Source organism: Bufo gargarizans, chromosome 5, assembly GCF_014858855.1.
Source record: "Bufo gargarizans isolate SCDJY-AF-19 chromosome 5, ASM1485885v1, whole genome shotgun sequence".
NCBI classification, from domain to species: domain Eukaryota; kingdom Metazoa; phylum Chordata; class Amphibia; order Anura; family Bufonidae; genus Bufo; species Bufo gargarizans.
This window is the reverse complement of record NC_058084.1, coordinates 331,421,026-331,443,760: the sequence shown is the minus strand read 5'-3', so window position 1 is coordinate 331,443,760 and position 22,735 is coordinate 331,421,026. Positions and strand designations below refer to the sequence as shown.

The following is a 22,735-nucleotide window of genomic DNA, read 5'->3' as shown; positions in this document are numbered from 1 at the left end:
GGTGACATCATCACAGGTCCTTACCACTTCTCAACTCCAGTCACAAGACCACCACTAATCAGCTGGCGTGGAGCTTAGAGGAGGTGCCAGGCTCCCAGGATCAGAAGCCCACTGGCGCTTCTCAAAATATCTACCTAGCTGGCTGTTGTCACGTTTTTCAGTAAAGTTTTATGATTGGCCACCTTTAGGGCCTATTCACTCAGCAGAATTTGCGTTTGGAATTTTGGACACGTCAAAATACCAGCGGCGGCCGTGTGGTGTGTTTCTACAGCTTGCGGATTGGTGGTTTAAAGCGGGGACCACGCCAAGACGGGACACTTAGCTTCTTGGCGCGGTGTGCAGACAGACACCACTGGAAGCCACATTGGTTGTCTGTTCGCGGTTTAGCTCCATTCAGTAGAGCTAAGCCGCAAGCGGGTCTGCAGCATCAAAAGTGGTTTCTGCAGCTTCAAAATCCACCATCTGAACAAGGAAGTTTATGCCATATGTTCCAATATACATGCCCACTGATGACATATAGGACTGTCCTATACCTCCTTTTAGTGTGCTGAGAAACGCGTAGGGTCAGTTTTCTATCAGTCCACAAGTCTGCCACTAGCGGCTGTTAGGAAAGTCCTTTAGTCTCCCCTTTTGGGGGGAAGTTGTGGAGGGACAGGATTCCGGAGTGTTTGTACAGCCGCTAGGTGGGGAGCACGATCGATCCAGGGGTAGATTTAAACTTGTACCCTTTTGGATAACCTGGTGGCTCTTTATATACACTGCTCAAAAAAATAAAGGGAACACAAAAATAACACATCCTAGATCTGAATTAATTAAATATTCTTCTGAAATACTTTGTTCTTTACATAGTTGAATGTGCTGACAACAAAATCACACAAAAATAAAAAAATGGAAATTTAATTTTTCAACCCATGGAGGTCTGGATTTGGAGTCACACTCAAAATTAAAGTGGAAAAACACACTACAGGCTGATCCAACTTTGATGTAATGTTCTTAAAACAAGTCAAAATGAGGCTCAGTAGTGTGTGTGGCCTCCACGTGCCTGTATGACCTCCCTACAACACCTGTGCATGCTCCTGATGAGGTGGCGGGGGATCTCCTCCCAGACCCGGACTAAAGCATCTGCCAACTCCTGGACAGTCTGTGGTGCAACGTGACGTTGGTGGATAGAGCGAGACATGATGTCCCAGATGTGCTCAATTGGATTCACGTCTGGGGAACGGGCGGGTCAGTCTATAGCATCAATGCCTTCGTCTTGCAGGAACTGCTGACACACTCCAGCCACATGAGGTCTAGCATTGTCTTGCATTAGGAGGAACCCAGGGCCAACAGCACCAGCATATGGTCTCACAAGGGGTCTGAGGATCTCATCTCGGTACCTAATGGCAGTCAGGCTACCTCTGGCGAGCACATGGAGGGCTGTGCGGCCCTCCAAAGAAATGCCACCCCACACCATTACTGACCCAGTGCCAAAACGGTCATGCTGGAGGATGTTGCAGGCAGCAAAACGTTCTCCACGGGGTCTCCAGACTCTGTCACATCTGTCATGTGCTCAGTGTGAACCTGCTTTCATCTGTGAAGAGCACAGGGCACCAGTGGCGAATTTGCCAATCTTGGTGTTCTCTGGCAAATGCCAAATGTCCTGCACGGTGTTGGGCTGTAAGCACAACCCCCACCTGTGGACGTCTGGCCCTCATATCACCCTCATGGAGTCTGTTTCTGACCATTTGAGCAGACACATGCACATTTGTGGCCTTTTGGAGGTCATTTTGCAGGGCTCTGGCAGTGCTCCTCCTGTTCCTCCTTGCACAAAGGCAGAGGTAGCGGTCCTGATGCTGGGTTGTTGCCCTCCTACGGCCTCCTCCACGTCTCCTGATGTACTGGCCTGTCTCCTGGTAGCGCCTCCATGCTCTGGACACTACGCTGACAGACACAGCAAACCTTCTTGCCACAGCTCGCATTGATGTGCCATCCTGGATAAGCTGCACTACCTGAGCCACTTGTGTGGGTTCTAGACTCCGTCTCATGCTACCACTAGAGTGAAAGCTCCGCCAGCATTCAAAAGTGACCAAAACATCAGCCAGGAAGCATAGGAACTGAGAAGTGGTCTGTGGTCACCACCTGCAGAACCATTCCTTTATTGGGGGTGTCTTGCTAATTGCCTATAATTTCCACCAGTTGTCTATCCCATTTGCACAGCAGCATGTGAAATTGATTGTCACTCAGTGGTGCTTCCTAAGTGGACAGCTTGATTTCACAGAAGTGCGATTGACTTGGAGTTACATTGTGTTGTTTAAGTGTTCCCTTTATTTTTTGTGTATTAAAGGGAACCTGTCATCAACTTTATGCTGACTATACTGAGGACAGCATAAGTTAGTGACAGAAATGCTGATCTCAGCGGTGTCACTCATGAGCTAAAAGTAAGTGGTTGCTGAGAACCAGCATCATAATCATTGCAGCCCAGGCCTTGAAAAAAGTCAAATCTACCTGAGAAGAGTCCTGGTTATTCCTAAATTTTTCAAGGGTCGTACGACCTTAGCGTGGCTTGAACCACCCACTGACTAATTTTTTATTTTAAGTGCATAAAACTTGTATCTTTATTGTTACTATTTAAAAATTGAACTCTGGATTTAATTAAAATTCCTCAGAATGAGCGGTGAGACTGTTATATATATTTATGTACCCCTCTTGGTATATGTCACTGGATGGGATAGCTCCTGATATACTTCTCAGGGCTTGCCCAAATCCCTAAATCTTTATGGCAACTTTATATTTAGTTGCAGCTAAATCTCTACTATGAGGGCTCACTCAGCTCAATCTGATTCTAAAATGTATGCTCCCGCTTCCCTACATGTTTCGCCGAGCCTTCGGCGTCCTCAGGGGATATGCAGGACGCCTGAGGACGCCGAAGGCTCGGCGAAACATGTAGGGAAGCGGGAGCATACATTTTAGAATCAGATCGAGCGGAGTGAGCCCTCATAGTAGAGATTTAGCTGCAACTAAATATAAAGTTGCCATAAAGATTTAGGGATTTGGGCAAGCCCTGAGAAGTATATCAGGAGCTATCCCATCCAGTGACATATACCAAGAGGGGTACATAAATATATATAACAGTCTCACCGCTCATTCTGAGGAATTTTAATTAAATCCAGAGTTCAATTTTTAAATAGTAACAATAAAGATACAAGTTTTATGCACTTAAAATAAAAAATTAGTCAGTGGGTGGTTCAAGCCACGCTAAGGTCGTACGACCCTTGAAAAATTTGGTTATATATTGTAACAGCGTGGCCACCCCCTGTAGGACCCATCAGTCTGTTGCACCTCTGGTTATTCCTAATCTCCTGCTCTCCTGCCCATCTGCTGATGATTGGCAGTTCTCTCCTAGAGATAAAGGGAGAAAATGATAATTACACTTACCGGTAATCGGATTTTCCTGACCCCACGACAGCACCTTAGAGAGATGGCTCCGCCCCAGGACAGGAAACCTGCAGCATAAAAAAGGTGGAGCCGCTCTCCCACCTCAGTGAGTTTCCAGAGCATGAGAGGGACTCCCCCTTACGTTAGTTTAATTTACATACTGTATATATATATATATATATATTTTTTTTTTTTGCAACACCCGTGAACACACAGACTTACACCAATAGGGTGGGAATAAAGAGGTGCTGTCGTGGGGTCAGGAAAATCCGATTACCGGTAAGTGTAATCATCATTTTTCCCCTCCCCCACGACAGCACCTTAGAGAGAGATTTCAGAGATCATCCTCAGGGTGGGTGACAGAACTCAAAACCTTAGTGCCAAAAAGAAGGTCAGAGATAGAATCAAGCTGAAGCCTATAGTGCTTATAGAAGGTGGACGGAGAAGACCAGGTGGCTGCCCAACAGATCTGTTCAATAGATACGCTAGCCCTCTCTGCCCAAGACGTGGATACCGCCCTCGTGGAGTGAGCCCTCACCGAAATCGGGGGAGACACGCCGGTTACTGAATATGCCAAGGATATAGCTTCTCTAATCCACCGGGCAATAGAAGCCTTAGAGGCAGTATTACCTTTTCTTGCCCCACCGAACAGAACAAACAAGGCAGAGGACTTCCTCCAGTCTTTAGTCACCTCCAGGTACTGCAAAATGCACCTCCTGACATCCAGAGAATGTAACTCCTTCTCTCTATCATCCTTAGGCTCTGAAAAGAAAGCTGGGAGAACTACCTCCTGAGCCCTATTAACCCTGGAAGGAACCTTTGGCATAAACCCAGGATCTGGCCTAAGAACCACTCTGTCCTCCCTGATGGACATAAAAGGGGGGTTAATAGAGAGGGCCTGAATCTCCCCAACTCTTCTGGCTGAAGTTAAAGCTACCAGCAAAACTAACTTAAGGGAAAGTATTTTGACCGAGCAAGATGCCAGAGGTTCAAAGGGATGTCTGGTAAGGGCATTAAGTACTAAGTTAAGGTCCCAGGGAGGAAATCTAGGGCCTGCTACTGGCGTAATCCTATCCACTGCCTTAAAAAACCTAACCACCCAAGGGTCCATGGCCAAACTTCTTCTCCCCAGACCTGATAAGGCTTACACCTGCACCTTTAGTGTACTTTTTGCTAATCCGAGGGACAATCCCCTCTGTAAAAATTCCAACACCTGAACTATGGAAAATTCTAACGGCCAGGAAACCACTTCTGTGCCTATAAAGGACAGGAACTTTCTCCATACTCGAGCATAAATAACATTTGTTACCTCCTTCCTACTTTTCATCAAAGTGGAAATTACTTCCTCAGAGAATCCCTGACTGGCTAAAAATGACCTCTCAAATTCCATGCTGAAAGATGTAGGGACCCTACTTCTGGGTGGGACACGGGACCCTGACATAATAGATCTGGAATTTCTGGGAGGATCCAAGGATCCAAGACTGACATTGCTCTCAACAGGGAAAACCACGCCCTCTTCGGCCAGAAGGGGGCTATCATGATCACCCTGGCTCCTTCGTACCTGATCTTCCTTACTACCAGAGGAATCAGTTGAAGTGGAGGGAAGGCGTAGCCTAGTGGAAAATCCCATTTCTGGAGAAAGGCGTCTACCCCAGATGGGCACTCCTCTGGACTGAGGGAGAAAAAATCCCGTACCTTTCTGTTCTCCCTTGTGGCGAACATATCTACCGAAGGTAACCCCCATAATCTTACTATCTGGGAAAAAATCTTGGGATTTAGAGACCACTCTCCCTGACGCAGTCTGTGGCGACTCAGAAAGTCTGCTCGAGAATTCTCGACCCCTCTGATATGAATGGCCGAGAGATGAAGCACTCTCCCCTCTATCTCCTCGAATATCCATCTCGACTCCCTTAGTAAAGAATCTGACCTGGTCCCTCCCTGGCGATTGAGATATGAGACCACTGTCCGATTGTCGGACATCACCCTCACATGTCTGTTCAGGATCATCGGAAGAACCGCTCTCAAGGCCAGCAGGACTGCCCTCAGCTCCTTCCGATTTGATGAAAACTGTTTCTGACCCTGGGACCACTCTCCCTGAAAGATCCGATCCTCCACATGAGCCCCGCAACCCCAGGGGCTGGCGTCTGTAGTAACCACCACCGGTTCCGGAAAGGCCCAGGGAAGTCCCTGATTCAGATTTTCTACCTCCTTCCACCAATCCAGGGAAGAAAGAGTCACCTCTGACAAGCTCATCACTGACTCCAGGGATGCCCCCGCCCGTTTTGTAGCAGCCAAGATCTCTACCTGTAACTGGCGGGAATGTCTCTGAGCCCACTGGACTGCTGGTATGCAGGAAGTTAGAACTCCTAACAGAGACATAGCTTTTCTTATAGACAGGTTCCGTTCTAACTGAACCCTCTGAACTCTTCCCTGAACCCCTGACTCTGGGACAGGAATCAACACCCTCTTGCTTATCAATTTTTTTATTTCTTGCAGCATGACAGGGGAAGACCTTGACACCACAAATCTTTCTGCGGGCCAACGCAGGAATTCCAAACTTAGACCCTCCCGCAGAAGACACACTAACCATCTTCCTGCCATCTTTTCCCAAGCAGGAAGAAAGAACTTTAACCTTCCTCCTACTGGGATCATGGCGTCATTGCTTACCCTGTTTAGATGTACGGCCTGTGGCAGATCCAAACAAAAACCCCTTATTTCCTGATCTAGGCCTAGATCCCTGTTCTTTGTCCCCCATCTGCCTCTTACCCTGGAACCTTGACGGGTTCCGAAAGGGCCGCTTATATTGTCTAAACTGCGTAAGAGATTCCTGGGGAAACTTCTTCTTCCTATCTGCCGCCTTCTCGAGTAAAGAGTCAAGCTCCGACCCGAAAAGAAACTGGCCATCACAGGGAATGCTACAAAGCCTCAACTTGGATGACAGATCTCCCCCTTTCCAATTCTTCAGCCACAAAGCACGTCGCGCAGAATTAGAAAGGGAAGCGGTCCTTGCTTCCAGCCTTACCGAGTCCACCGCGGCATCTGCAATAAAATCCGCGGCTTTCTGGAAGGTCGGAATTGAAGCCAATAACTGCTCCCTAGGGCATTTTTCCCTAATCTGCCCTTCTAACCTTTCCAACCATAGCGACATAGACCTTGCAACAACCGTGGCAGCTATACTAGGTCTGAAAGCAGCCGCAGAAGACTCCCATGCATTCTTAAGGGAGGAGTCAATTCTTTTATCTAAGGGGTCTTTTAAAAACCCCATGTCCTCAAAGGGCAGTGAGGATTTTTTAGAAATCTTGGAAATGGCTACATCCAGCTTAGGGGCCTTGTCCCAAGATGTAGACGCTTCCTCCTCAAATGGATACTTCCGTTTGAAGGTCTTAGAAATGAACGGCTTTTTATCCGTTTTTTTCCATTCCTTTTCTATCACTGCTGAGATAGACCTATGGACCGGGAAACATCTGCGCTTCCTTTCCCTAAGGCCTTCAAACATAACATCCTCTACCGACCTATCCTCCCTGGTATCTTCTAACTCCAAGGTAGATCGGATAACTTTTAATAATTTGTCCGTATCTTCCGCAGGAAATAGGAACTTTCCTTCTTTTATATTATCTTCCGAAGAAAAGGAATCATCAGAGTCCTCCTTCCTGGATAAAGAGTCGCTATCCTTCGATTCGACGTCGGACTCCTGCCTCACTGCTTTTCTCCTCTTCCTACTTCTCAGGGAATTTTTAACTTCAGACATGATAGACTTCAGGTCTTTCAGAAGACTTGGAGTCTCCTCAGCCACCGTCTTCTCAATGCACTGCTGACAGAGCTTTTTAGTGTAAGAAGAAGACAGCGGGCCTTTGCAGATAGGGCATTCTTTATTCTTTTTCTTTGCCTCCACCTTCCTAGGCACCGTCTAAGAAAAAACGGAACACACCCAACACTGAGGAACAGTCCAGATCTCTCTGACAACCGAGAATAGGACTCACAATACCGGTGGCAAGATCTGCACATCCGCACTTTCAGATCTCTTCTCTTCGTCCATAGTGGGGGCAACAACCTGCACTGATACAACAATGCCTTCATTATAAACTGCCACCAAGTGCTACTCTCACCTGAGAGATCACTGCTTCTGCAGACCCACCACGCCAAATTTGTCCAGGAACCCCTCTGGTCCACTTTCCGGCCTCTGGATATCCGTCTTTGGCGTCCAGAACCACCCAGTTATCATACCTGCCTGGAGCCGGGTTTAAAAACTACCGGGAAGCCGAACTTCCGGTCACCTGACCGGAAGTGCACTGCCGTGGAACGCACGGCCGTGGAACGCATGGCGCTTCCGGTTCGCCGTATCCACATCCGGCGGCGTCTGGCGAGTCTGCAAGTCAGCAAGGCCCTCTGGCCTTCTTCAACCGCCGGCGCCGTCCTCCTCGCCTGAGGGACCAGCACCTTCCACCCTGGATCCAGTGAGACGCCCGGCCGCCTCCGGAACTTCATCCCCGCGCCTGCGGGGAACAATCGGGCAGGTACCGACTGCCGCCCCGACCCTCCGGCTTCTACCGGGACTTCAAGGTCAGGACGACACTGCAGGCTCCCGTACCAGGACAGGAAACCTCACTGAGGTGGGAGAGCGGCTCCACCTTTTTTATGCTGCAGGTTTCCTGTCCTGGGGCGGAGCCATCTCTCTAAGGTGCTGTCGTGGGGGAGGGGAAAAACTAGGTAGAAGACTGTCAATCAGCAGGTGGGCAGGAGAGGAGGAATTCATGAATAACCAGGACTCTTCTCAGGTGGCCGTGACTCTTTTCCAATGATTGTGAAGTTGGTTCTCGGCAACCACTTAGGGTGGGTTCACATCAGCGTTATGTATTCCCTTATGGCTTCCATAAGACGGAAGTCAAAACGGAAGCCTTTAAGAGGCATTCCGTTTTGATCTGTCATAATAGAAGTCTATGGGAATCAAAACGGATCCGCCTGGTTCCCGTTATGCAAGATGGAAAACAAAGTCCTGTCGACAGGACTTTTTTTGTCCGTTCTGCATAACGGGAACCAGGCGGATCCGTTTTGATTCCCATAGACTTCTATTATGACGGATCAAAACGGAATGCCTCTTAAAAGGCTTCCGTTTTGACTTCCGCCTTATGGAAGCCTGGTTTCCGTTATGCAGGACTGGACTTTCTGCATAATGGATCCGTTAAGCCCCTTTTTACACGAGTAAGTTTTCCGTGCGAGTGCAATGCGTGACGGGAACGCATAGCACCCACACTGAATCCTGACCCATTCATTTAAATGGGTCTGTGTACATGAGCTTTTTTTTTCACGCATCAGTTCTGCGTTGCTTGAAAAACGCTGCATGTTCTATAGGCTACATGCACACGACTGTTGTGTGTTTTGCGGTCCGCAAATCGTGGGTCCGTGTGCGTTCTGCAATTCACAGAACGGCACGGACAGCCTTTAATATAACTGCCTATTCTTGTCTGAAAAGCGCGGACAAGAATAGGACAGGTTATATATTTTTTTGCGGACCACGGAACGGAGCTACGGATGCGGACAGCACATTGAAGTGAATGGGTCCGCATCCGAGCCGCCAGCCCTGGATCCAAAGAAGTGAATGTGGCTTCAGTGAAAAACGTATTGCATCCGCAAGCAAGTGCGGATGCAATGTGTTTTTCACTGATGGTTTCTAGGAGATGTTGTTTGTAAACGTTCAGCTTTTTATCACGCGGGTGAACAACTGAACACAATCGCAGACAAAACAGACTGAACTTTCTTGCAAAACGGTGCGAGTTTTCCTGAACGCATCCGGACCTAATCAGTCATGCTCGTGTGAAAGAGGCCTTACACATAGACTTGTATTATGAAGGTTTAAAATGGAATGCCGCTTAAAGGCTTCCGTTCTGACTTCAGTCTTATGGATTCCGTTATTTTCCGTTATAACGGAAAGCCATACTGGAATACATAACACTGATGTGAACCCACCCTTACTTCTAAATGACAGACCGCTGAAATCAACTCGCCTGTCTCTACTTTATACTGCTGTTAGTATGGGCAGAATAAAGTTGATGACAGGTTCCCTTTAAAGGGGTATTCCCAATCCCACCTCAGACAATTGTCTGATAGGTCTGGGTCCCACCTCTGAGACACACACCTATCTTGTAAACGGAGCCGAAAACGAAGCTGGCAAAGTTTTGGCAGGCAGTACCGGACACGGTCACCACCAAGTGTTCCTATTAGCCCGCCATTTTCGGAATCCCCATAGAAATAAATAGGAGAACATAGCGCTTGTGCAGCCGCCGCTTCCATACAACTTCTATGAGGCCGACGGAAATAGCTGAGCCAGCGCTCGGCTATTTTCGGTGGCCCCATAGAAATGAATGGAGGGCAGTTACGGAGTGCCTCCTGCTTTACTTTGCCAGTTGTGTTTACGAGATAGGTGTGGGTCCCAGAGGTGGGACCCGCACCAATCAGACAATGGGGGCATATCCTAGCGATATGAGATGTCTGAGATGGGAAAAGCCCTTTAAGAGCCTGTTGGAGTGTGCTCTGCATGAAGGGAACCTATTTAGATACATAGCTGCCCTCTATATGCCAAACAACTAATATATTGTATCTATAAGACAATTGAGGCGCTGCCTGGTGATGGAACACAAATTTTACATTGTTAAAGGGGTTGTCTGGGTTCAGAGCTAAACCCGAACATAGCCTTATTTTCACCCAGGCAGCCCCCCCATCTCATGCTCCGGGGGCTGCCTGGATCGCGCAGGGCAAGGTCTCTTTTGTTTATCATAACACATTGCCGGGCAGAAGCTTCCGCCCGGCAGTGTGTTCGGTGACATCACCGGCTCGGATGGTCGGGCTTTAGCGCTGCCCTAGCAGTTTTACTGGCTAGGGCATCGCTAAAGCCCGCCCATTAGTGCCAGTGACGTCACCGAGCTTCCTGGCATCCCCACGAAAAGCCCCGGTACGTCACCGGAACTCCTAAAAATGCCTTTGCCCTGTGCGATTTAGTGCAGGGCAAAGGTCGAGACAAAACCAGGAGGCAGTCCTAGGGCTCTGAGGAGAAGAAGTCTGGGTAAAGTCCAGGACAGATATTGCGGATGTTTACGTTCACACATACAGCCCCTCCGGGCAGTGGCCAACTAGGAACTTAAAGTGGCCCTGGAAAAAAATACAAAAAGTGGCCCACGTTTTGTAGTCAGGTCCAAGTCGATGTAAGGCAGGGCCAGCGATACCACCCCAACTAAGCCAAATACCACAGTCCATCACAAAATACTGCCACCAGCAGCACAAAATACATCCCCCAAAACTTCCACTGGCCGGTTGTGAGGAGGACTCAGACGACTCCCTGGGCATCGGCCCACCAGGAAATTTCCCTGTAAGGTCTATTGCCAAAACGCTCCTGTCTCCAGGTAAACTCCAGAAAATGTCTGGATTCCAATGTAAGTGTGAATGGGGCTATGAAGTGATCAAATATATGCTAAATGGTTTGTACATAAGCTACGGGCCAAACATGGTGTGAACCAGCTACGGGCCAAACATGGTGTGAACCAGCTACGGGCCAAACATGGTGTGAACCAGCTACGGGCCAAACATGGTGTGAACCAGCTACGGGCCAAACATGGTGTGAACAAGACCTGTACGGTATATCTTGAACTTAAAAAAGATTTACAAAAAAAATTGATAGGAGTATTTTCCATTTTATTGGGTTGTAACATTTCAAAGAATTCAAAACTTGGTTGATCATCATCATCAGCATCCAGATCATTATCATCATCTAACAAAAGAAGCCTCAAATTTGGAGCTGTACAGCCATTTTAGAGATTATTAGCCTCAGAAATCACTTTCCAGCTGTAATAGTAATAAAATAAAGCACACTTTTTTAATGACGCCCAAATCACATTTAAAATGTAATGGCTACTTGTCATTTTCTTTGTAACATATAAGTGACATGGTGGGTAAAGGGGTTCTTTGGCAACTTAAGAGAGTCTGTCCCCTCCGAAATCAGTTTAACAGTATAAGTATACCACCATGTAGGACAGGCACTCTGAAACAAAACCATACATTTCTTGTGAAAATCCAGTCCTCTAATCCTAAAATAGTATTCATTTTATCCAAATATAAATTAAGATTTTTTGGTGCATCATGGGCAGGACCGAGGCTTCCCCTGCGTCATCACTACCAGCTCTGAAATCTCAGAAACTGTTAATGAAAGAATAGGGGAGGCACTAGGTGGCATTACTGCCTGAGTAATGGTGCACCAACTGGAGTAGCCCCGCCCACAGTGCACCAGACACCTTATTTGCATAAAAAGAGGCATATCTTAGGATTAGAGGGCCAGATTTTCTCAAGAAAGTTTTGTTTTGGGGTGCCCACCCTACATGGCAGCATGCTTACTCTGAAACTGATTTTGGAGGCGACTATAAAAAATAAAGCTCAGAATGGTTTAAGAAAATTTACTGAACCCCTGACGCTCCTGTTTCAACACTTTCCAGGTCACCCACTGGCCTCTTTACTTCCTGCTCATTTTTTATGTGGACATGTAATGCTTTAGTCAGCCAATGGTGACCTACTTCAGCCTGTGATTGGCTGCATCAGTCACATGTCTGTATCAAGACAGACCAGAAAGTACAGAGATCAGTAGGGGACCAGGAAGCATCAGAAAAGAATCACCAAGGGATTGGTAATCACTTTACACCATTGTGAGCGTTCCTTAAAGTAGTTCTGCAGCTTTTTCTAACAGATGATCTGTTCTAGCATCTGGTCCAACACCTGGGACCCCCGCCAAATCAGCTGTCTGAGAAGGCAGCAGAGCTGGCAGTATAACCGCAGCCTTCCCGCTGTTTCCCTCAGTCCCAGTGACCTCACGGCTAGTATCACTGGCCTGGGCGCAGCCAAGTCCTGTTCACTTGAATGGAGCTCATCTCCGCCCAGGCCAGTGAAACTAGTCGTGACGTCACTGGGCCTGCGGGAAACAGCGAGAAGGCTGTGGCGCTACTGCCAGCCCTGCTGACTTCTGAAACAGCTGATCGTCGGGGGTCCCGGGTGTCGGACCCCCGCCGATCAGATACTGATGACCTATCCAGAGGCTAGATCATCAGTAAGAAAAAGCTGCAGAACCCCTTTAAATTTTAAGTGGCCGGACAACAAATTTAAATACAGCAGAGACAAAAAGGCATATCATTGTAACATACAATATTAACAAAGATCCAGCATGTAACACTTCCATCCAATCAGTGCTATATAGAAAGCCCGCGCTGGATTACTCATGAATGTTTTTAGGACAGTATTAGCACGCTCAATCACGAGATACGTTTTTGGTGTATAATGTTGTCCAGAGTGCTGGACGATATCCGGGAAATACGTTTCTTCTCATGTCTTCACACACCAAATGACACGGTCGCTCTGCTGTGTAACTCATATTCAAGAGATGAGCTCTGTTTCATGGCGAGCAAGTGCTGGAGGCAAAGTTGTTCCACAGGGTCCCTGGAAGTGAAACCTAAAAAAGACAAAAATGATTGATATAATGTACATGGTGTCCAACTGCCTGAGAGCCTAAATGTAAAGCCCTATTGTAAAGCATAACCTGTCTGACCAGCTGGCGGGCTATGGACAACTTTGAGGGCATTTTTTTATGATTGCATTCTACTTTTTTGGGGCTAAAAATCATTATTTCAATCGGTCTTGATTACAATTTCAATAGTTTTCCTTCTACAGCTTTCAGTTTCAGTGCATTTGCAGACTAGCAGGCTCTCTGCCCAACACTGAATCTGTCAGGGAGCTGTTCTGATGGCTTGATCTATAGTCCTCATCTGTAAACTCCCGGAAGCTTCCAAACAATCATTTCAGCTAAATTCCTATCAACTGATAAGAATTTAGCTATGACCGTTTCTGAGCTCTCAGGACTTTAGCGATAAGAGCTACAGATCAAGTCATCAGGACAGCTCCCTGACAGATTCATTGTGAAGTATAGGTCCTGCTAGTCTACAAATGCACTGAAACTGAAAGCTGCAGAAGCAACACTGTTGAAAATTTTTAATAGAGACCAACTAAAAATATTCGACATTGATGGCATATCACTAGGATATGCCACCAATGTCAGACAGATATGGGTCCCACCTCTGAGACCTACACTTATCTCCAGAACGTGACTCCCAAAGTGAGCGGAGAGCAGCCGTGCATGCACCATTAATTTCTAGGGACGTTCCGAAAATAGCCGAGCACTGGTTTGGCTATTTCCAGCAGTTCTATAGAAGTGAATAGAGAGTCGGCCGCGCCTCACTTTTTCTTTTTAGAACACCCATAGAAATAAATGGAGAGAATGCTGTGCATGCACTTCACTTTTGGTGCGGGTCTCAGTGGTGGGACCCGCATCTATTTTACTTTGATGGTATATCCTAGGACAGTGTTGGCGAACCTATGGCACGGGTGCCAGAGGCGGCACTCGAAGCCCTCTCTGTGGGCACCCGCACCCTTGAAAAAAGTATTTGGCGTACTAATATACCTTCGATTTTTCCTGTCCATCAGCGCAGTGCGTACTATGAATGGCACAGGCAGTGCATGAAATGTAGGCAGGCTATTATAGCTAAATGATACATGGAAGATATACTATATTGCTATTCAGGTTAAATTGCTGGCTTGGCACTTGGCAATAAATAAGTGGGCTTTGGGTTTCAGTTTGGGCACTCGGTCTCTAAAAAGGTTCACCATCACTGTCTAGGAATACACCAAAGACCCAGATGACACAACCCCTTTAATGGGGAAACTATAGATAATCTTGCCCTACACTTTGTACAGCTCAGCTCACAGCCAAGCTTGCATATTCTGAACTGTGTGGTGGGTAAAATTCTGCCACCCGACCCCACTGGCAGCATACTATTCCTCTTGGGTATATACTTATTAAACCCTTAAGGACCTTGCCATTTTTCACCTTAAGTAACAGGCCATTTTTTGCAAATCTGACATGTGTCACTTTATGTGGTGATAACTTTAAAACGCTTTTATCCAGGCCATTCTGAGATTGTTTTCTCGTCACATATTATACTTCATGATAGTGGTAAAATTGAGTCAAAAAATTTAATTTTTATTTATAAAAAAATACCAAATTTACCAAAAATTTTGAAAAAGTTGCAAATTTCCAAATTTCAATTTCTCTACTTTTATAATAGATAGCAATAACTCCAAAAATGGTTATTATTTTACATTCCCCATATGTCAACTTCATGTTTGGGTCATTTTGTGAATGCCATTTTATTTTTGGGGGACGTTAGAAGGCTTAGAAGTTCAGAAGTAAATCTTGAAATTTTTCAGAAAATTTCCAAAACCCACTTTTTAAGAACCAGTTCAGGTCTGAAGTCACTTTCAGGCTTACAAAATAGAAACCACCCAAAAATGACCCCATTTTAGAAACTACACCCCTCAAGGTATTCAAAACTGATTTTACAAACTTTGTTAACCCTTTAGGTGATCCACAAGAATTAATGGAAAATGGAGATAAAATTTCTGAATTTAACTTTTTGGGCAGATTTTCCATTTTAATCTATTTTCCCAGTAACAAAGCAAAGGTTAACAGCCAAACACAACTCAATATTTATTACCCTGATCCTGTAGTTTACAGAATGTGGTCGTAAACTGCTGTAAGGCACCATATGTGGTCGTAAACTGCTGTAAGGCACACAGCAGGGCGCAGAAGAAAAAGGACACCATGCGGTTTTTGGAAGGCAGATTTTTGCTGGACTGGTTTTTTGACACCATGTCCTATTTGAAGCCCCCCTAAAGCACCCCTAGAGTAGAAACTCCCAAAAATTACCCCATTTTGGAAACTACAGGATAAGGTGGCAATTTTCTTGGTACTATTTTAGGGTACATATGATTTTTGGTTGCACTATATTACACTTTTTGTGAAGCAAGGTAACAAAAAAAATAGCTGTTTTGTCACCATTTTTTGGGGTTATTTACAGTGTTCATCTAACAGGTTAGATCATGTGGTATTTTTATAGAGCATGTTGTTACGGACGTGACAATACCAAATATGACAATTTTTTGGTTGTTTGTTTCAGTTTTACATAATAAAGCATTTTTTTTATTTTGGGCGACTGTCTTATGTAGGGACTCATTTTTTGCGGGATAAGATGATGGTTTGATTGACACTATTTTGGGGTGCATATGACTTTTTAAATCGCTTGCTATTACACTTTTTGTGCTTTAAGGTGAAAAAAAAGGCTTTTGACATTTTTTTTTTTTTTTTTAAAGGTGTTCACCTGAGAGGTTGTTAAGGATTCGGCGATACCCAATATGTATACTTTTTTTTTATTTTTTATTTAAGTTTTACACAATATCATTTTTTAAACAAAAATCATGTTTTAGTGTCTCCATAGTCTGAGAGCCATAGATTTTTTATATTTTTGGGGTGATTGTCTTAGGTAGGGGCTCATTTTTTGCAGGATGAGATGACGGTTAGATTGGTACTATTTTGGGGGGAATACGCCTTTTTGATCGCTTGGTGTTTCACTTTTAGTGATGTAAGGTGACAAAAAAATGACGGTTTGATTGACACTATTTTGGGGTGTATATTGCTTTTTGATCGCTTGCTATTACACTTTTTGTGATTTAAGGTGACAAAAAATTGCTTTTTTTTTTTTTTTCTTTCACACAGTGTTCACCTGAGGGGTTAGGTCATGTGGTATTTTTATAAAGCAGGTTGTTACGGATGCGGCGATACTTTTTTTACATTTAACACAATAAAAGCATTTTTTGAGACAAAACAAATCATGTTTTAGTTTCTTCATAGTCTGAGAGCTATAGTTTTTTCTTTATTTTTTTTAGGCGATTCTTAGGTAGGGACTCATTTTTTGCAGGATGAGGTGACGTTAGATTGGTACTATTTTGGGGGCACACGCCTTTTTGATCGCTTGGTGTTGCACTTTTAGCGATGTAAGGTGACAAAAAAAATTAAAATTATTGCTTTTTTAGCACAGTTTTTATTTTATTTTTTCGACGGTGTTCACCTAAGGGGTTAGGTCATGTGATATTTTTATAGAGCTGGTCGATACGGACACGGCCATACCTAATATGTCTATTTTTTACAATAATTTTTTAACTTTATTTAGGAAAAGGACTTTTTTTTTTTTTTTACTTGAAACTTAATTTTTTTGGGACAGGGTCTGATCCCTGTTTCAATGCAGCACAATACATATTGTGCTATATTGAACTGTTAGTGTCTTACACTGTAAGATGCTAACAGTTGCCTAGGAGACCCAACCTGGGGGCTGGGCCTCTTAGACCTCCATACATGCCGAGCCCCAAGCCTTAAATTGGTGTGGGGCTGCCATGGCAACCATCAAGTCCCCACCACAGCAGTGCGGGGACCCGATGAATGAGAGCAAACCTCCCATATGCCGCGGTCAGTGCTGACTGCGGCATATGAGGGGTTAATCCACCAGCATCAGAGTCATCACCGATGCTGGTGGATGCAGCAGGGATCCGGCTGTCACTAACAGCCGGATCTCTGCCGCTGATCACGGCACTGCACGCGGGGAAAGGAAGGACCGCAGGACAAGAATGCTCGTCCTGGGGCACTAAGTACCGGCCTTTTAGGACGAGCACTCTCGTCCTTAATGTGTTAAAAATCATTTTGCAGTATCTAAAGTAGAATTGTATTCACAAAGGTAATCATCTTTATATGTATATTATATTTATTACTTAACTTAGATTATATCTATATTACTTACGTGAAGCCCATAGTTGCTGGGGTGCTTTCCATATTAAACTCCGCTACAGGTACCCCTCGTGCTGCCACTTGTGGTGCAAACATGGCAGCAGGATAGACAACGGAAGAAGTTCCAACCTGCACAGCAGTACATTGAATGGACAATCAATAGCGGCAGTGGCTGCACAAGCAGAGATTCGCTGAGATCACTGAATGTATATGCAATACTTCATCTACTCTGGACACCTATGTGCACACTGCAATATATACTTTTACTATACAGCTGTATTTAGCAGGTCTTTTATTTAGCGGTTGTAATACTTACCACCAAGCACAAGTCGCATATTTCCAACTCTTTTTCCACCTCTCCTAGAAGATTGGAGTCCAAGGTCTCTCCAAACCATACCACATTAGGCCGTAAGAGGCCATTGCAGCCATTTTCTTCACACCTGCACACCATTGGAAAGTTTTATCACATTATAGGAAATTTATGCATGAACATTAACAGGAAATTCTGAAACAGTTTGGGGCCTGTTCACAACACGTTACAGCCCTACACATGGTGCACACTGTATAACAGGCAAGAAAAGTGACCAGCATAAGTCAAAGGTTCTCAGCATAAAAGTATACTGCACGTTTTTTTTTTACAATTGGATTCCATCAATGTCTGTGATAGACATATACCCCTCTAAAGTCGCCATCAACAGAATTGGTCATAATCTGGTATTTCGAAGAAACACACAAAGCTATTTAAGACAAGCAGGAAAATTAGAGGGGCTGTGGCTTTTACTAAATGATGGCCTATACCCCAACATCCCACCGTTCAGCAGTTTGGGGGTAGCTCCGATGCCGCAAGTCACACAACACCGTCAACCTTGTGGCTGCAGCACTGCTTCCACTGAAGTCAATGGAGGAGCGCTGTAGTAACAACTGTCCTCCACTACAGGTTGTGGAGCTGTGTAGTTCAGCTGCCGACTTTCCACAATGGATTACACCCAAACAGCTGATCAGTGGGTGTCGAACTCCCGCCTATCAGCTAATGGGGATAGGGCATCACTTAGTAAAGACCACACAACCCTTCTCTCTTGGCACCATATCATCAATAATCCTTTCTCCACTTTTCTGTTTAAAAGCTGGAATGCAGCTGGCAGGACTAGGCAGTATCCAGTAGTGCACACCATGCTTTCAAAAGGACGTACACTTAGATGACAGGCCTAGCTGCTCTGAGGTATACTAGTTTGGTTGATTAAATTAAACCAACATGGTTACCCCATCTGTGATCCCTTTCCTCTCAAGCACAACTGGGCAGACTTAAGATTTAAATTAAGTCACTTTGAGGTACCGTATATGCCGGCGTATAAGACGACTGGGCGTATAAGATGACCCCCAACTTTTCCATTTAAAATATAGGGTTTGGGCTATACTCGCCGTATAAGACTACCCCTCTTCCAACGCACACTAAATAAAAATTTTAAAACACCCGATTTGATTTCAATATGGTAATTTTAATTGAAATGCCCAGCCCTCCCTGTCTCAAAAACGATCTTCTCCAGTCTAGGGAATTGACCATGGCAGCCAGGGCTTCAGTAGCATCCTGGCTGCCATGGTAACCGATCGGAGCCCAGCAATTACACTGGGTTAAATGAGTTACCCAGAATCTCATTGTTGTAATAAAAAACATACTGTACTTTTGTTAACCCCACCTGTGGTTTACCGTATTTATTGCAAAAAAGCAATTTTATAGATATGCAAATTTCCAGTACCTTTGTGCCCAAGGGGCGTTCCCTCTGCCGTTTTTTGTGCCCAGCCGCGCCCTGAATCCTGGATCCCAGCGCTGCCACTCTCTTAATTTATTCACTGCACTTCGCTTTTTTTTTTATCTTCTAAAGCCGCTCGTAATCTAGCGCATGCGCAGTTAGTTGGCGCTGTCTCCTCTATTCCCTCCGACCTCACAGCAAGAATGAGCGAGTGCTTCAACTAACTGCGCATGCGCGAGATTACGAGCGGCTTCAGAAAGAAAAAACGGAAGTGCAGTGAATAAATTGAGAGGTGCGGCGCTGGGATCCAGTATTCGGGGCGCGGCTGGGCCCAAAACGGCAACAGCCCCTTGGGCACAAAGGTACGGGTACTGGTAATTTGTATATCTATAAAATCTTTTTTTTTTTTGCAATAAATAAACAAACCACAGGCCCCTCCTCCGCCCCTCTCTCATCATTGGTGGCAGCGGGCAGCACAGGGGGGAGGGAGGGACTGCTTCCTTCTCCCCTGTGCTGCCTAATACCCGGCGTATAAGACGACCCCCGACTTTAGAAAATGATTTCTGGTGTTAGAAAGACGTTTTATACGCCGGAAAATACGGTATATCTTTTTAAACATGTATACAGGGCTTCAAAAAGCTCCTACAGGAGTCACCACCCTATAGCTTAATCACAAACTGAGCAGGGGCAGACTGGCCATAAACCCTACAGGGAAGTTTCCAAGTGGGCCAATCCCTAAGGCGGCCACCTGCCAGGTACAGAACGATCTGATGCTCTCCTATGCATCTGATCAGCGTCTGCAAGTGCTGTCCGGAATTCAACTGTATCTCTGTCCTCAGGATGTCGATACAGTTGAATACTGTGGCGCAGGCGGTGTACTGCACAGTGATATTTTTTTCTGCACTATGGAATTGTTGTGTTGCCCCACCTTCTGTCAATTTGAAGCCACCTACAACATTGGCCCACTTTTAGTTTTTTTTCAGGGCCATTTTAAGTTCCCAGTCCACTCTCGACACTGAGAACATAAGCGACCACTCTCCAGCTAATAAACAAATCATAGGCAAATAAAATCCAATCCCTTCATGTTAAGAACATGCATGTACTCGCTCTTAAGGAGATCATTAATTTATTCATAGCTCAAAATACTCCAAATAGAATAAAAAACTGCACATGACCAAAGAACGCAGAAACATTTACTTCCTCACCGTGGTAGATCCCCTACTGGAATAGCAGCATCTTGTACCTCAGGATCAGGGGCTCTAAGTAAAGTGCAAAAAAAGGAATAAGTGTGAAATTTAATGCTGACCACACGCAGGACTATGATGCAGACCATACAAAACCAACCCCAGCCGAATGACAATGCACTCTACAATACTACAGACTATGCCATCCACAACACGAATATATGAGCAAAGTTACCCCTTTCCTTCAAGAGCAGGGCACACCGGACTCTTGTAGTTTTCTTTTACACTGCCGCAAGTGGTACATCGGGTCTTAAACAAGCTACCTGAAAGAGACCAAATCAATCTTTATGCCCTTTTCAAGCAAGACTGTGATGACACCGCTTTTAACCCTTTAAAGACGTGGCCTATTTGCCTTCAAGACATGATTTTTTTTTATCCCTGCATTTTTTTCTTCTTCACCATAGCCGTGTGAGGCCTTGTTTTTTTGGGGAGATAAGTTGCATTTTGTAATGAGATCACGTGCTGTCTACCTGCAGGTGGTCACTGCTGCAGCCTGTAAAAAAGCGACCACAGGAGGACTGGACCGATGACAGAAAACAGCGCTGAAGAAAGAGTTAGTATACCATCATTTTTTTGTCTATAGCAAATATCTGAGATTTTTACTGTATTTTCGCCCTATAACATGCATTTTTCCCCCTCAAAGTGTAGGGAAAAATGTCAGTGCGTCTTATGGGGCAGATACAATACCATAAGGGAAGCCCTCATCAGTACAGGAGGACTGCTCTGTACTCACCACTTCCTGGTCCTCAGCAGGTCACTGTGCTGTGACTGCGCACAACGTGAGGACTTCGGCGTGGCAGGAAGAAGAGCACTCGATGTGAGGAGCAGTGGTGGCGTCCGGAGCAGTAGAGGCAACTACATTTTTATCTGATCATGGGGTCATTCACATGGAGGTCTGATTGGGACACTTATGGAGGTCTGATCTGAGGTCTGAACAGGGGTCATTCAAATGGATGTCTGATTGGGGGACTTATTAACATTGGTGGTCTGATGAAATTTTTTTCTTTCTTATTTTCCTCCTCTAAAACCTAGTTGTGTCTTATATGGCGAAAAATACGGTAATTGTCTCGGAAAACCCCTATAAGCCACTCTGTAGGCCACACCTTATAGTAGCTAACAAGACAGAATTACAGCATTTAGACTAAGCTCTTAAAAAAGCACTCCCATCGTTGTTTATGTCTACAACTATGTCAAAACAGTTCTTCCTGTTGCCCCATCCCCTTTCTGCTGGTCCGCCACCTTTATCTGCCTTTTCGCTCTACTATATTCATTAAAAATGGCTGCTTCTCTTTCAGAATTCCTTCCCATATTGCTGCAGTCTTGCCTACAAGAGGGCGGGCGTTACCTCCATAATGTTGTTTCCACCCACTGATCCCCCTCCTGGCAGTCTGTATTCTCATCAAAACACTTATCTGATTACGGTAAGTTATTATGTTTAATTTCCTAATATAAAGGGGCTTATAGAATAGCTGACCTAGATCTATGTATTTGCTGGTGGTTTCATTTATCTGCTAAGTGTAACCTATGTCTGTCGTCCGCAAAGTGTTGTCGTTCGACAAGTGTCCGGCATGGATCTAACAGCTATCTCTCCTCTCTTCATACAGGTGTATACATTTTACTAACCCCGATTGCTGTACATCTCATACTACATAATCTTCACATCCCATCATATATGCATCTTTTAGTAACCCTGATTGCTGTATATCTCATACTGTATACATATATGAATCTTTTAGTAAGGGCTCATGCAGACGAACCTAAGGACCCAAGCTGTGGGCCGTAATGCACGTGCACTGGCCTGTGCACGCCGTATCATGAATGCAGACCCAGTCACTTGAATGGGTCCACGATCCGCAAGATACGGCAAAAGATAGGACATCTTATCTTTTTCGGTGTGGAGGCGCAGACCAGAAAGCCCATGGAAGCGCTATGTAGTGCTTCCGATCCGTGCCTCTGATCTACAATAGATACAACATGTCCTATCTTCGGCCGTCTATTACGGACCCGCCGTTTATGGTCCGCAATACAATGGTGCAATGGTAATAACCTCTACTTCTTCTCTAGTAATGGCTTATTTCAGCACTAAGTGGTAAACACGATCCGCCATCCTACCATGAATTTCAAACAGATTGCGTGTTCCCGCCTTGCGATGCAGCTCATCGATATTCTGTGTTATCACCACCACTTTCCTCCCCTGTTTGCTGAGCCGGGATTCACATTCTGCGATGGCCAAGTGTGCTGGGTTTGGGTTTTTTGTTAGCATCACTTCTCGACGGTAGTGATAAAATTCCCATACACGAGAAGGATTCCTGGCAAAAGCTTCAGGTGTCGCCAAGTGCTAGTACAATGGACAAGGAGGGATTTCAGTACAATACAAAAGTAAAATCATACACCGTGCATGCCCCACTTAAGCTAGGGTTACATGGCGACGACACACGTTGTGCCATAAGAGACTGAAATGTAGTGCTGCTTTTATAGCAACTTAATGAAAGTGAATGGGCTCAGGGGCCACAACCTGTGCCATGGCCAAAGCACCCTGTAGGCCTAGCCTTATGCTTTAAGGGGTTCTCCAGGCTACAGATATTAATGATATATCCTCAGGACAGGTCATCAATATCAGATCGGTG

At 45.3% G+C, this 22,735-nt stretch overlaps 1 protein-coding gene across 1 annotated transcript; it reads right to left on the bottom strand.

Annotated features, from left to right (window-relative positions):
- Window positions 1-12,430: 12,430 nt before the first annotated feature.
- On the bottom strand, window positions 12,431-22,484 carry SIRT5 (sirtuin 5). Its single transcript, XM_044293977.1, has 6 exons — window positions 22,221-22,484; window positions 20,284-20,371; window positions 20,070-20,123; window positions 17,433-17,556; window positions 17,130-17,245; window positions 12,431-12,898 (listed from the first exon to the last, which is right to left on the bottom strand). The coding sequence occupies exons 1-6, from the start codon at window positions 22,369-22,371 to the stop codon at window positions 12,823-12,825; spliced, it is 609 nt and encodes a 202-aa protein (XP_044149912.1). The 5' UTR covers window positions 22,372-22,484; the 3' UTR covers window positions 12,431-12,822.
- Window positions 22,485-22,735: the final 251 nt, after the last annotated feature.